This window comes from Gymnoscopelus microlampas, assembly GCF_963454915.1.
Source record: "Gymnoscopelus microlampas genome assembly, chromosome: 20".
In the NCBI taxonomy this organism is placed as follows: domain Eukaryota; kingdom Metazoa; phylum Chordata; class Actinopteri; order Myctophiformes; family Myctophidae; genus Gymnoscopelus; species Gymnoscopelus microlampas.
Window position 1 is genome coordinate 40284764 of NC_139957.1, and position 15453 is coordinate 40300216.

Consider the following 15453-nt stretch of genomic DNA (forward strand, 5'->3'; position numbering starts at 1 on the left):
TTATTCATATTATATGATTTTGTTTAACTTTGTGTATTAGGTACCTTGCTGGATTTGAGGAGTACTGTCGTTCAGCCTCCATCACATTCAGAACTATCCATCACAATAAGCCCCGCCTCCTTCCCTCACTGACAAATCAGAAGCCTGCATGGGTGGAGCCCAAAGACCCTCCACCAATCAAAACGGAGCCTGTAGATGACAAGCCCAGGGAGGAGGTGGAGTCGGATAGTGAGAGTGAAAAGGAGGAGGAGCCTAAGGACAGACACACCTCTCCCAGGGTGAGTGGGCAGGGCTTCCAACCCAGAGGAAGAGCACATTATCAATGAATTAAAGCCGCACTATGTAACTTTCCTGTTCTACCTCAGATTTGAACAGGGATCTACAAGCTCACAACACGCTGCATCGCCCCTAGATAGATACATAGACCTTTTATTGGTCCCTCTGGGGACATTCCGTCGCCAGTGTTGTGAGCTTGTAGATCTGCTGTTTTTGCTATAGAAGTATATATAGGGCTTAAGTGGATCAAGTTCAACTTCAATGTCAGATCACAGGTTTACAGGTGGAGCAAAGGTGAAAGCAAATGGGTGGTTGGGTCTATCATTAGCTAGTTTTCAGGAAGGGGGAAAGGAATAGAGATTGATACTTCTGCCTTCTTTTCCTTGTTTCCGTTCTTATATATAATATATACATGCATCGTTAAAAGAAAATGACAATGGAATGAGGCGGTTAGAATAGCAGCAGATATTGTAACGGATACACTGTATACGGTATATAAGGTGCACAGTTTACAGAACTAGTCTGTTAATAAATGTCTAAATTCTTTCTCTCGCTGCCATCCTTATTTTTCTGTTTTTGCTTCTTTATTGATGTCTCTCTATGTTCCCTACCCCTCTCTCTCTCTCTCTCTCTCCGTCTGTGCAGAGTGCGCGGAGGTGTCAGCTGAAGACCGAATCTCCACCTGTGTCCTCCAGAGAGCGACAGACGGAGGAGAGACAGATGGAGGGGGGAGAGGAGACCAGCGGAGAGGAGAGAGAGCCTCCTCCCATCAGGAGGCGCAGCAACAGACGCATGGAGGAGTCGGAGTCCGAAGAGGACGACGACGAACAGGAGGATGACGATGCAGAGAGGAGGCGAGGAGGAGAGAGGTGAGGAGAAGATGAAATGGATGCGTACTCTTTCCTCAGTGTTTGATCTAGGCCATTGATTCTCAACTTTATTTCATTTCAAGGGCCCCAGGTTTGGGATGCATTAGGCCAGGGACTCCCGTTTGAGATGAGTTTTTTATCTCAGGTAACTCAATCTTCACTGTAAAAACCTCACACTGAGCACGATGGCTATAAGGATTATACGAGCGTCAGTGCCATTTGCCAGGCCCTTATACGAGACGTTCTGTAAACGGTGGGACAAGCGCGCTGCGCAGCCCCGCTGTGTCAGGGCCCGCATGGAAGGAGGTAGGGGGAGAGAGATCTCCATCTTCAGTGGTACACTGGTGCTGAAGACTTATGCATAGAATAGGATATATGGAAAATCTGGCTGATGTATTAATTATGAGGAGGCGAGATAGTTGTACCTGAGCCCTGAGGTAATGGCAGCTAGCCTGCAGCTAATCCTCATCTCCGTTAATAGCAAAACCTTCCGAGCTTGGTGAGTGAGACCGAGTGCGTCCCAGTTGCCCTATGAATTTTGAATGGCTGTCAATGTAATTATCGTTCAGAAATCGCTCGGGAGTGATCCAAACGATATCATCCAAGACCATTAGTTGTCGTTATAGTTGTGGTGTGGACGCTGCCATCCATGTGAATTCTTTTTTTTTTTTAAAAGACAACATAGTTATCGTTTATCGTTCTTGGTGTGTATGGCACTTTAGTGTTCCTCAGGGTCCATTTGGTTCCATTTATAATGACATGCCCAGAATCGGGACACCATACCAGGGTTAAAGTTGTCAAAAGGTTGTGTATTATAAATGTATACTGGACATTTTCCCCTCCACATTCTGTCAAATCCAGCACATTCACCAACAGAATAGTGTTATAGTGTGTGGTGTTGGTTTTATATAGTACCATGTGTAAGCTATTATGGATATATGATGCTAAAATAACCACCAACCATATTTCTACTGTACATTTTTATGTAAGACCCCCACGGGTTGTAAACCCATTTGTAGATTGGCTATTTCGGGCATAGGAGGGGCCTTGGTGTCGAACCCTCGGGAATCCATGCAACAGATTTAGTGGTAAAGTCCAATTCCCTTGGTCCAATTGGGTTAGGGTTAGGGGTTAGGGTTACAAATATATTTTACTAATGTAAGCAGCTCCTTTGAAAACAAACAAAAAGAAAAAGGTATTTTGATGATAAATTGAACGCGTCATCAAATAATACAGGCTAATAAGTGTCAATTTGGGGGTCCTTGACATGAAAAAGTTTTAGAGCCACTGCTTTAGAAATGACATCCAAGTTTGTTGAATTCTTTGTTAATGTGTGTGTTTCTCTGAGGGGGGGGTTAAAGTGTAAGTCACCTTTGTTATATAGATGGCTGTTATTTTCCATTAGTTCTTTATTATGATCTGACACCTCTGACGTTCTAAATAACTTAACTCCACTTCATAGAGGAGAGTCCCTAAACTAAGCTCAGCCTGCCACCTGCTGGAAGAACAAGGAGGTTCTTCCAGTAGGTGCTCCCTGTATCACTTGAAGTTGTGAAGATAATCTTAACCTCTTGAGCCCTAGCATCCCTATTTTGGGCCTAATATTTGCCAAAAATAGCCAATCTACAAACTCACAACTTCTCGCGACTTGTAGATTTTAATATTCGCCGAAAAGATTTGGTGTAGTGGGGGGAAAATGAGCCAACAACATACAGACCGACCGCAATCAAGAATTTGTTCTCTAAGTATGGAGGGTTTATTATCAGCACCATGACATGGGGAAATCAGTGTGACTCTTGGTGAAAGAGGTGAGATGATCTGTAATTGACCCACAAATGCACATTTGAAACTACTGATGTTCCTAGAAACTGAAAGGTTGCAGAGATCATCCTGAAAGGTTGCAGAGATCATCCCTATTTTCAATTGCTCCTTTACAAACCACCGTCCTATTTCAATGCTGACATGTTTTTCAAAGATTCCCCAAAAGCTGGTACATAAGAGAATCCTCCAATATCTAAATGTGTGTGTGTGTGTGTGTGTGTGTGTGTGTGTGTGTTGTATGTGTAGTGATGGTGAGGATGATGATTCCATAACAGGGACGAAGGTGAGAGTGAAGTATGGTCGGGGTAAGACCCAGAAGATCTATGAAGCCAACATCAAGAAAACCCAGACGGACGATGGGGAAATACTCTACCTGGTTCATTACTATGGATGGAACGTTAGGTAACTGCTTGTCTGTCTGTCTGTCTGTCTGTCTGTCTGGATAGATAACATTTTAACTGTCTGCTTAACCCATTCAAACTGTCTGCTTAACCCATTCAAACTGAGAAAGCATCTGTGTAACCCCTTTATCCAAAATTTAAACTTTGGCTATTCAAAAATAGCAGATCTACGAGCTGCTATTTGCCTCTGGGGGTCCCTGGAACAAAATATTTTCCAAATGTTCGCTTTAAAAACATATCTATTCAAAGATGTGCACACATTTTCACGATTTTTCAAAAATAGCCAAAGAAATCTAAAGATTACACGGATGTGTTCCCGGTCTTAATCGGTTAATAACCAGCCAAATGCTATAATAACACTGTTTAGTCTTATTTAGTTTAAATCGCGTTTGAAAACTCACTTTATGCTCTGTGTGGAGTTTGCATGTTCTCCCCGTGTCTCCCAGGGTAGTTAATACCCTCACAAAAACATGTAGTAATCCTGGTCACTATACCGCCTCCCCCATGACAGCCGGGGCGCCTGATGGAGGGGAAAGGAACTGGTTGGAATAACGTGTTCCTTCCACACGCTACGTCCAACCAGGGAAACTCCCCCCTGTCAGGTGACAAGAAGGTCAGTTGGCTCTCATGCATTGAAGGAAGCATGAGCTTGGCCCTGGCCTCCCCAGGCTGTGGGGGACTGGTCTAACGCTGGTGTAGTGCCCAGGATCACTTAGGAAATTGGCACCGGGTGAAAAAAATGGGTTACAAAAATCGCGGGATAAAGATTATAAAAAAAAAGAAAACTCACTTTATTTATTTTTTATTGTGTATTTTTTTGCTCTTAGTATTTCAGTATATTTTTTGTTACTGATTGTACAGCAGTTGTTTTAAATACTTTATAAATAAAGTGGATTGGATTAGTGGAACCCTGTATTAATATATACATATCATTTGTAACAACAGTTAACAAATGGCACTTTAACCCATTAAAACCGGGAAAGTGTCTGTAATTACAAACTTAAACCATATTTTATTCTTTAGCTATACAAAAAAATTTAAAATGTGTGCAAATCTTTGGATACATATATATATTTTTTTGCTTCTGGGGTTCCCTGGAACAAAAAAATTTAGATGGGGTCTGCGACCAAATATGTATAATTGTGGGGGTCTTTGACATGAAAAAGTTTGAGCACCACTGATCAGAAAACTGTTTAATGTTTAGAAGACATTTGTAGAATCTGCCTCAGGTCTTAATGGGTTAACAGTTTAATGAAAGGAGATAAATGAAATCATGGTTTCACAAAATAACTGTGTGTGTGTGTGTGTGTGTGTGTGTGTGTGTGTGTGTGTAGGTATGATGAGTGGGTGAAGGCTGATAGGATCATCTGGCCAGTGGAAAAGGGAACAACAAAAAAGAGGAGCAGAAAGAAAGTCAAGGTGAGAAAATGGAAGCTAAAACGGAGGACACCACTGCAGGGTGGTGAAACTGCTTTTATAGGCTGCTTGGGCATGGAGAGATTTACTAGCCTGGCATGGCCAGACTAATCACTGCGTAGATATCTGCCGAGGACAATTTTCTTTTTTCAATGGCAGATTTGTCTGGAACCAGGCTAGAGATCTACTGCTGTATAGGAGAGATCGCTTAGCATTTAATGCCTTATAGGAGAGATCTATCATCTACTGCTTTATAGGCTGCTAGGGCATGGAGAGATCTACTGCTTTTATAGGAGTGATCTACCATTTACCGCTATACGCTCATGTTGCTAACCCACCCGCTCCGTCGCACACCTTGATTTGCGCACCTCTCGCTCCATGCTCCGCTCACACCCGTCTGCTCAGCAGCAAAAAATAAATAAACACTTTCCCTTTTGCCACAAATGCGTCCCCGTCAGTGTAAAGAGCCTCGATGGACAGCTAGACCTACTACTATGTTGCAAACGACGCCATCTAAGTTTCCTTTTTATGTAGGCATTGTCTTTTTTCCCTCACTTTTCACACGTTTCAAATCGTATCCTTTGACTGGCTGGTGATATAACTTAACTGACACACGTTATTTATAAACATGCTGGATTACGGTAGCCTGGTTCCAGACAAATCTGCCATTGCGAAAAAAAAATTGCCCTTGGCAGATTAGGTCTGGCCCCTCTCAATAGGACTGTATTTCTCTCCCTCCAAACTTGTGAGGGACCAATCAGGGCCCAGTATGCAAATATAGGGCGGGTTTATCACCAGAGGCATTTTTTTTATTTGCCCCTCGGAAATGCAGGTTCCACACAGAGATTCCAGACTAATATCCACGCAGTGATATTAGTCTGGCCATGCCAGGATAGGATTACGGAGATATTTGAATGGAAATCTTGATCAGGGACGTGCGCTGTGCATTTCTGGAGGATGTCTTTGTGTCTTTTGTTTTTACATACAGGTATATACATATACTAGATATTTCTATGAATATTTCTTTTACATTTTTGTGTTTGCTAATTATTTGGGGGCCCACGTGCAATACCTCGCGGCCCACCAGGCCACAGGTTGAGAACCAGCGACTCGTGTTATGCTACCCTTTTGAATTAGAAAGACTTCCGTGCTACGCAGAAGTCTTGCAACCTCTGTTGACGCCGGCATCTGTCCCGTGTAGAATAAAGAGGAAGGCGGAGACAAGGAGGAGGAGCCCCTAGCCTCCAAGGCGGGATCTGTGAAGAGGGGCCGTCCCCAGGTCAGGACCACGCCCACCACGGCGGCCAATCGTAGCGTTTCCAAGACGCCCAGCAGCGAGGGCCACAGCAGCAGCAGCCGGCCTCACTCCTCCCACATGGCCAACGGCGACAGTAAGACATGATGTCACACACACTCGTCACTGTTTGTTGGAAAACCTTGTATCTCCATGTTTTAAACTTTGTATGGTTTTTATTTTTCATAAATTAAATCCTCTACTTTGTTGTAGAAGTGTCACACAAAAGTAGTAGAAATTAGCCGAACCATAAATAGACGTGTTGTTGTGAGTTTGTAGATCTTCTTTTTTTTTTCTTTGCCACAAAACATTTTAAAAGGAAAGTGTCAGTCTGTAGGTTTTTATGAATATTTAACCAATGAAAAGTATTAAACAAGCGCTTGTGACTAAATAACTACATTGGATCCATTGGAACACAGGTTCTTTTCTGAAAAATAACTGTTTGGACATACAAGGTTTCTGCCCGACAGAGGTGATATGATATATGTCACAACATATATCATTCTTAACTCAAATCTTTGCTTCTGGGGGGTCCCTGGAACAAAATATTTTGAGATGGGGGTCGGCGGCCAAATACATATAATGTTGGGGGTCCTTGACATGAAAAAGTTTGAGCACCGCTCATATAGCAACGTTTTAGCAAAGTTTTTCATAAAACTGTTAGGATTTAGAAGACATTTGTAAGAATTGGCCATGGGTTGAAATTTGACTAATGTGTGTCGGTGGGCAGGCGGGCCCTTGGGGGCCCATGTTGACACGACACTTGCGAGGTGTTGCATGTGAGCTTGTATATCGGCAATTTTTGCTATTTTGGAAATGACTGATATGGACAGTTTTGACCATAGTACCTTATTAACTTTGATTATTGCTTCCGGGTACTGTCCGTAATTTCTTTGTATATTTAAGACATTTGTCATATCTGCCTTGTACAATGTTTGTTTTGCCACTCTTAAAAGGCAAACAGAAATTTATGTTCCAATATTAAATGCCAAAAACACAATTAAATCGTAATTACTGGTATGACAATCGTCAACTAAAACAAAATTGATGAGCCCTACAGGCTGGGATGGATGGCTGATATTCAAACTGTTTTCTCTCAGGCACTCCAAGAAGACGAACACGAAGGACATCTGGGATGTACGACTCAGACAGAGCCTCAAACGGTAATTAATTAATTCTGGCTCCCAACGATTATGAAAACAAGTTTGCTATTGTACAACGATTATTGTGCCGCAGCTGTATTCAGTTTTGCAATGACGCTCCGGTTTGGTCTTGTTTATACTGTAAATCCAGCTCACCTCTTTCCTTTATAGCGGTGCGCTTTCTCTCCTCCCTAAAGCCCAAACTCATTCACTCTGTTCCTGACACGCAAGCAAGAAAGTGATTAAAATGCCTTCATTTCAATCGTGCTATCCTGACCTGACCATGCCGTTCACCCTTCAAATATTTGTTCGCTGTTTTCGCTGCCGTGTTTCATCCCCTATTGGCACACTTGGAATATAGCGATTATGATTACTGTAAAAATAAAGTTGAGTTGGTGAAGTTGTCAGAAGAACCAGAATGCAACTTGCTTGACAAATCAGAATAGCCTGGGTTCAATTTCTCCCATCTCTGGGCCTGTATTGCATGGAATCTGTCTTGTCGTGTGCATATGAACTCACCTTGAAATATGTCTGTAATGTCTCTCACCTGTCACTGTATATAGTCCGTTAACTAGAGGTGCAACAGTTAATTGAAGATTTTTTTTTTTATATATAAAACGCACTTCTTGATGATTCAATGAATCAAAAAAGTATCCGATAGAATAAATGCTAAGAAGATCAAGTGTTGCGGCCCCATAATGAACCTTTCTGTCCGTGTGTGTGTGTGTGTGTGTGTGTGTGTAGAGTCTAACTCGTCAGACAGTGACCCAGAGGACTCCAGTGAGGACAGAACGTCCACATGTCTTCAGCAGGAGGACGAGGAGGACGAGGAGGAGGACAGGAGCAGGAAGACGAGTGATGCTGCGCGCACTCCTCCTAACAGCGGAACCATGGAAACCACATGTCAGCCCACCGCCAGCCCACCCTGTGCCGGTGTGCCCCGGGAGCGGCCCGACAAACCCCTCGCCCAACCCGAGAGGAGGGAGCCTGTCAAAGGGGAGGAGCCGGGGGCGTGTCCGTCGACGCCGGACAGGGGCATCGGCGAAGTTTCGCCGATCGGAGACGAGCGAAACAAAGCGTCCCCCGAGCAGACGACCCCGGCTCGGCCGGACGCCTCTCCTGCTGCTCGGCGCGACGCCCCCGACAGACCCCAGAACAGCTCCTCCTCTCCGCTGTCACACGACGGCAAACCCGCCCCGCCCCTCCCCTCGCCCAGGGTCAAGGGGCGTAGGTCAAACGTGAGAGAGGCGGGCTGTGAAACGCCACCGAGAAACGCCACCTGCGTCTCCGCCTCTATTGCCGTCACACCCGCCGCTCCGCCCAGCCCCTCCCCCACCCCCACCGCTAGCCCCGCCCCCGTCGCCGCCACTAACCCCGCCACCGTCGCGACCACTAGCCCCTCCTCCAACGTCGCCACCACCACGTGCTCCGCCTCCGTCGCCATCGCTAGCCCCTCCCCCGCCGCCACTATTCCCACCTCCGTCGCTGTCGCTAGCCCCTCCTCCACAGCCACTAGCCCCGTCTCCGTCGCCCCCGCCACTACGGCCAACCACACAGGCTCGCTGCTCTGCAGTCCTCCTTCAGGAGGAGCTGCGAAGCGGCAGGAGGAGCCCATGGTGGTTCTGCACTGCCTCCCGCCTCAGCACCGCTTCCCTCCAGAGGCCCCGCCCACCACGCACGACTCTGACACGGACTCCGCACCGGAGGAGGACGAGAGGAGCGCCGGAGGAGGAGCCACAGGTAGGCCTGTCGAAATTATTACATAACTGCCCGATCACAGCTTATTATTTTTGCATATAATTGCGTCTTTGCATAATCATCAATAGGCTCTATCCAAGATCAAACACTAGAAAAAAGACATAACCTCTCTGGTTTACTTCCTACTACCAATGAGAGAGTGAATGTGAAAACAGCATCTGAACCAACTCCATGGTCACTGAACTACATTTTGGACCCGATCGTCACAAGACACACAATATCCCCAAGATTTTCATTCTAAAATGTTTTTTTCAGAGTGACAAATCAGGAGAAAACCTTTTTCTGTCTGGGATTTAGCACCAGCAAACGTATGACGTTGGTGGGATTTGCCGCCAGACGCCGGCACCCACTTAAGCTAATTTTCAGTCATTTCTTTGAATATTTAAGTTATTTGTCAGATCTGCCCTGTGCAGTTTTTGTTTAAAAGTGCTGAATGCTATTTTATATTAAAATGTTCAATGCCGAAAACACAATTATTTCTTCGACAATTAACCGCCAACCCACATGTCATGATATAGGAGGACTAGGAGGAGAGACGGGAGGAGTCATGGGGGGAGCAGTAGTGAAGCGCAAAGCCACGGAGCAGAGAACTCCTGACAAGAAAGTACGCCTGGAGTCCAGGACCACTTCCGTGGGACCGCCAACCCCCAAGATGGCCGCCGTCTCGCCTAAAACATCCGTCTCCTCGCCTAAAACGCTTCCGTCGCCCGCCAGGAGGTCCGACTCGGAGAGGAGGAGCGAGGGGTCGAGGAGAGGGAAGGAGCACACGTCCCCAGCTGCTGCTGCTGCTGCTCCTTCAGAGGAGGAGGAGGTGAAAATGGAGATGCCCTGCCTCTCTCCGGAGATCTCCTCCTCCCAGCAGCGCCTCCCGGTCCCCGCCACGCAGCCGCACCACCAGGCCCAGCAGGTACGCCTGTCGCAATTATCAATTATCATACAAACTGATCAGAAATAGTGGAATTAGCACATCTACAAGCAGATACTAGGCTATTTACACTAGTTTTGAAAAAGGTATTGAAAAAACTTTACGTGACCTATTCTGGCCATGGCACACTGGGCCATATTTTCGCCGGTGCCTTACCCATTATCCATAAACTTCTTTGCCATTTTTTACTATATATATATTTTTTTTCAAATAGTTCAACTCTACATCAACACGGCTATTTGAACTAATTGAAAATGTTTTCAAAAATAGTAAAAAATGGCAAAGACGTTTAGGGATAATGGGTAAGGCACCGGCGAAAATAGGGCCCACTATGTATTTTCCTTATTGGTACTGGTCATTTCTTGGTATCTTTAAGTGCAATGTTTTTCTTTAACCCATTAAGACCTGGAACGCATCTGTGTCACTTTAGATTTCTTTGGCTATTTTAGAAAAATCAAAATATTTTCCAGATTTTTTTCAAAAAACTGTTAGAATTTAGAAAAAAAAATTAAGAATCGCCTCAGGTCTCAATGGGTTAAAAAGCTTAAAAGGCAAGCAAATGTTTTATTTATATGTTCCGATGTTCAATGCAAAAAACAGAATATAATCGTTAATCTCAGTTACTTGTACAACAGTTCATCGTAAAAAGTAAAAAGTTCATGACGGTTACAACCCTCCAGCAGGGCCCCACGCCGGAGGAGCTGATGCCCCAGATAGGCCCCGAGGCGCTGGTCTGCCACGAAGTGGACCTGGACGACCTGGACGACAAGGAGAAACCCAACCTCCTCCTGATGATGAGGGAGACGCTGCCGCACCACCTCCACGTGCAGGCCTCCTCCACACAGCCGCAGAGCAGAGCCTTCCCCCAGGCCATGCCTCCCGGCTCCACCCACAGCCAGGAGGAGGACGAGGATGACGAGGACGAGGAGGAGGAGGGAGGAGCCAGCGGCAGGGAGGCCCAGGAGGGCCTGGTCGACCATGAGCCGGGTCACGTGTCCTCGTCCAACTCCTCCCTGTCGTTACAGGACACAAAGGACCGAGGTGAGAGAACAGCACGGACACTACTTCAAAGCAGTGTTGATTTTGTTGACTAAAACTATGATGGTTACTACCTTTTTTCACTGACGAAAACTAAATAAAAACTAAGCTATGATGACTAAGACTAAATATATTGACAATTTTGTCAACAAATAAAAACTAGAGAGGAGATCCAGTAGAACTAAAAGACAAGTAATCATGGGTGGGCGCAGGTGTCACGGACCGAAAATACAGAAACGAGCTTGTAGATCAACTATTTTCGGCATGCAGCTAAGTGAAAATCATTTCGATGCCATCACGGCTCACCAGAAATATTTTAGTCGACTAAATCAACTGTAGATTTAGTCGACTAAAACCAGACAAAACGTTTTCAGATGACTAAAATATGACTAAAACAAAACAGTATTCTATTCAAAAGACTATGACTAAAACTAAATCAAAATTTTCTGTCAAAATCAACACCGTTTCAAAGGAGTACTTATCTCAACCGTGGGGATGGGTATCGGTGGGGTTTCATGATTCCCATTCTGCTTATCAATTTCCGGTTCTTATCGATTCCCCATTTAGGTTCCATAACGGTTAAAGATAAGAGGTCAACTGTTTAGATGACAAACATGTTTTCATTCTTGTAAGCGTTAAGTGTTTTCAAATATTCACTTCTGGGGGTCCCTGGCACAAAAAAAATCCGATGGAGGTCCGCGGCCAAATTTATATACATTTAGTAGGCATGAAATGTTTGAGAACCACTGGTCTAGGTCTCCAGGACCACTACAGTATGTGGTCTAATGTGACTGGTTGAACTCTGCAGGTCAGAAGAGGTTGATGGATGGGAATACAAGCCCCTCCGCCAAAAAACACAAACGCAACCAAAAACGAGCGAGCACAGCCAACAAGACGGACAAGAATGGAGCAGGTAAGAGTGTGTGTTTGTGTGTGTGTGTGTGTGCGCATGTGTGATTGCATGGATTTTGGGGGAGACTGAGACCTTCTTGACCAGCAGTGATGTTTCTGTTTTTATGCAATTGCCTTCTGTAAGCACTTTGAGATTTCTTGTAAATGTAAAGTGTGTTATAAATAAAATCCATTATTATTATTATTATTATTATTCTTTCTCTCAGCTGGTGCACGATCACATAGCTTCACTATCAGTTGCGTTCCAGCGTTAAGTCCCAACCAGCAAAGACCAACGAAGTGCAGGAACAAGGAACAACTATTTGCTGTTACAAACACAATTCTCAAATGTCTTAATTGAAAAATAAAATAAGAAACTAATTCAGATAACAAGGCAACACTATCACATGTACCCATTATTTAAGTACAATGATGTATATATTGTGGCTTACTAATTAATAGTCCTACATACAGTATGTGATTGGTTATTTCAATCAAGCAGCAAGCTCCCACCTGCGTATTGACTAGATGAAAGGTGCAAAAAGGGTTGGGGACCCACTAGAGTTTAGAACCAGCTAATGAACTGGTAGAATATAAAACCAACAGTAAACCAGAGTTTAGGCAAAGGATAATCAATGTTGAGCAGGTAATCGTTGTGAAATAAACCCAGGGGTAATACATTTCATTGCTTATGTTAATGAAATTAGTCCCATTAATTTATGTCAGGTGTATGTCCAGTGCAACTCGGTCGCCTTGGAAAACAATGGAAAGTGTTGATAAAATAGAATCAATATTTAGCAATGTTTAGCTGTAAATGACATTTTGTGTTTGTTTACATAGCATGTTTGATGACTTTCATCCTCAATACATAGTAACTTGATATGAGTTGGCTCTGTACTTTGTCGACTCTTTTTTTCCCCTCTGCATCAAATCTCTCTAATGTTGCCCTCAGAATAGGGATGCTAGGGGTTCAAGTGGTTAACCAACTAGTGGAATAGAAACCAGAAGTAGTGTGCACTAATGCGCTGGTTGCTTATCTTCCATAAATTGTGTGCAGGTCACAGTAGCGACAGTGAAGACCAGGCGTCCAAACTGAGCCCAGTCAAGCACAGCCTTCCTAAAGGTCCCAGGCTGACCCCGGGTCTGGAGTCCTACAGAGACAAAACTGGATTCTCCTCTTCACAGCGCACGTATAAATGGACCTTCCAACTCAGTGAGAAAATGCACTTACACACACACACACACGCACACACAGACACGGACACGTACAACGCACTGTTATCAGTCTGGACGAAGCCATTAACTAGAGTGATGGGAATAATGACAACTGTGTATAGAGTTTGTTTTTTGGCCGATCCAGATGATGTATCGGCCAATATTTGACTCGTTTGATTTTTGGCAATTATGTAGCCGATGTGTCCAGATTTTGTACTATTGTCAGCCTGGCGTCCCTTAATTTGGGCATGTTAATGTAGCTCTCCATTTAATGTGTGAGGCCAAACGGGTTTGGCCACCGACACTGTGCTTTTCTCCATCCCGGCCGGCAGCTGTAGGTTACTGGCTTGGTTGAGTGTGAGTAGGACCTCCCCGCTCGGTGATGTCACGTCGGGAATGTACACAGGGGCCGCCCCTCCAGTGTTCGTTTAACTCGGAGAGTGTACAAATGCATGGAACCAAATGAACCCTTAAGGGGAGTTACAAAAACACCCAAAGCGGCTATTATAAGAGCCACCCGCTCATTCCTACTGTTCATTCCTGCTATTTAACTATCATTTATGAGCAGCAAAATCCGTTCCTGCGTGCCTCTACAAGGGCTTGTGCGTAGTCTTTCCTGCTGGATCTTGGTCGGTTTGAGCTGGATGAATTAATGAGGCGATTGGCCGCCATCGACGTCTTCTTCACGGCGGTCGCGACGCAAGCCTTTTTTTGTTTGTTGCAGTTGCCAATGCGTCACCGCACCGCCATCTCCCTGTGACCCAACTTGGTGTCGCCGCATATAGTTTGAGAATCGGCTTCGGACCCAAAAATCTGGCATCTAGTTTATTAGCGCTAAGAAATGTAACATTCCGGTGACTTTTTACAGTAGAAAATAATATGGCATAAAACCTATATTGGTCAAAGTGCAATTGTAGTTTTGCTTTTTACTGGGCATCTGCAATAAACTCGTATTTGAGTATTGTATTCCTTAAAAGCGTTTATACTTGTATTCAGCCACTAACATGGAATTTGCCTTGCTATCTTTACTGGTTTGTGTTTCCAAAATATCCCAGAATATATTTGGGGTCCTAGGATGTCCCAGACACCAGTACATTCCTTGTTGTATTAAACACGTCATAATAGGTGAACATGAGACAAAAATATAAGCTCTACAAGCCTACAACATTGGGAGCTTGTAGATTGGCTATTTTCTGCAAAAAGTTTTGGTGTGGATGGGGTGGGGAGACCAAGTATAGATCCCTGGTGGTCTCTGGTCAATGAATTGCATAGGGTGAAGTGGTTATAATGTTCTGCCATGTATTGGCAATGGAGCACGGTGCCCCCTTGTGGTTGAACATGGCAAATGCTGACAGGCCTTTTATTTCCCCCAAAGCTGAACAAGCTCATTGCTCCACCTAGTCAGATATTTGTATTATTGTAAAACAGAGTTTTCAAACTACCAGAGAGCTCTTTGCATCTTTTTCACTCACTCTTTCATACATGCCCATCTTACAAACTGATTCATTTCAAACAAACGTCACATTTAAACAACTTGTTTAATGATTTCAACAGGTTATTGCTTTTAATGATACGCGTTTGTTGAATGAATGTTGGTACCTGCCATATTCTTATACTCCACCCCCAACCTCGACATCATCATCATCCTTTTCCTCCCCGCCACCCGTGTTTTCCAGCTCGATAGACCCGTTTGGTTTATTGAAGACATTGCCTTCAACAAAGCTGAGTGGCATGAGCTGGGTTATTTTATCAGATCAACCAGTTTCACTGAAGTGGTGGGCAGTAAACGAGGTACAGGCTTGCGTTAATTAGACCACCTCCAGCGTAACTCTCGCCTTGGAGATTCACGTCCAGGTGTTTATATTGGATGTGATTTCTTGTTGCCCAGTTGAATTCTTAGGTGGTAATTTCACTGGACAAAAACCTGCATGCATGCTTTTTTTAACTGACATCGTGTCTGTAACTACACTGACTGCATTGGGAAGTGATGTGAACTCACAATGCCAGGCTGCTGACCAGCGCTGAGCAAATCAGTGTGACAGGCCCGCAATTCATGACTCGTATCCACTAAACATTTAGTACGGGCAGAACCGGTTTAACCGGTAAGTCGATTAACCGCGAACATGCCTATTTATTCATTTAGTCACAAACTCTTAATTTATGAGTTTGAGTATGCCGCTTTGAATTCCAGAACAACCAGAGAGCCCCTGGGGTGTGCCCAAGTGCTCTCGGAACGTACGTCTATCCAAATCGCGCCCTAGAATAGGTACACTAGGGTTCAAGTGGTTAACGGCAGACTGCTCATTCCGTTTGAAGTCGTGCACCGTCTCCGTTATTGTAAGAATGTGTCTCACTTGTTTGACCCGTGGTGTCACACATCTCTGTCACACATCTTCTGGTTGTGACT

General features: G+C 44.5%; 1 protein-coding gene across 4 annotated transcripts in view; it reads left to right on the top strand.

The window, feature by feature from the left end:
- The window catches only part of arid4a (AT-rich interactive domain 4A), a 39212-nt gene that overhangs the window by 19922 nt on the left and 3837 nt on the right, over window positions 1-15453 (top strand). For 2 of the 4 annotated variants that reach the window (XM_084045702.1, XM_084045705.1), the window contains exons 15-25: window positions 41-278; window positions 922-1145; window positions 3213-3368; window positions 4702-4786; window positions 5985-6174; window positions 7178-7240; window positions 7964-8959; window positions 9496-9884; window positions 10583-10943; window positions 11749-11853; window positions 12889-13044. In XM_084045702.1, the coding sequence (XP_083901828.1) occupies window positions 41-278; window positions 922-1145; window positions 3213-3368; window positions 4702-4786; window positions 5985-6174; window positions 7178-7240; window positions 7964-8959; window positions 9496-9884; window positions 10583-10943; window positions 11749-11853; window positions 12889-13044 (2963 nt within the window). The remainder of the gene's footprint in view (window positions 1-40; window positions 279-921; window positions 1146-3212; window positions 3369-4701; window positions 4787-5984; window positions 6175-7177; window positions 7241-7963; window positions 8960-9495; window positions 9885-10582; window positions 10944-11748; window positions 11854-12888; window positions 13045-15453) is intronic. The other 2 variants (XM_084045703.1, XM_084045704.1) reach the window with 2 other exon arrangements.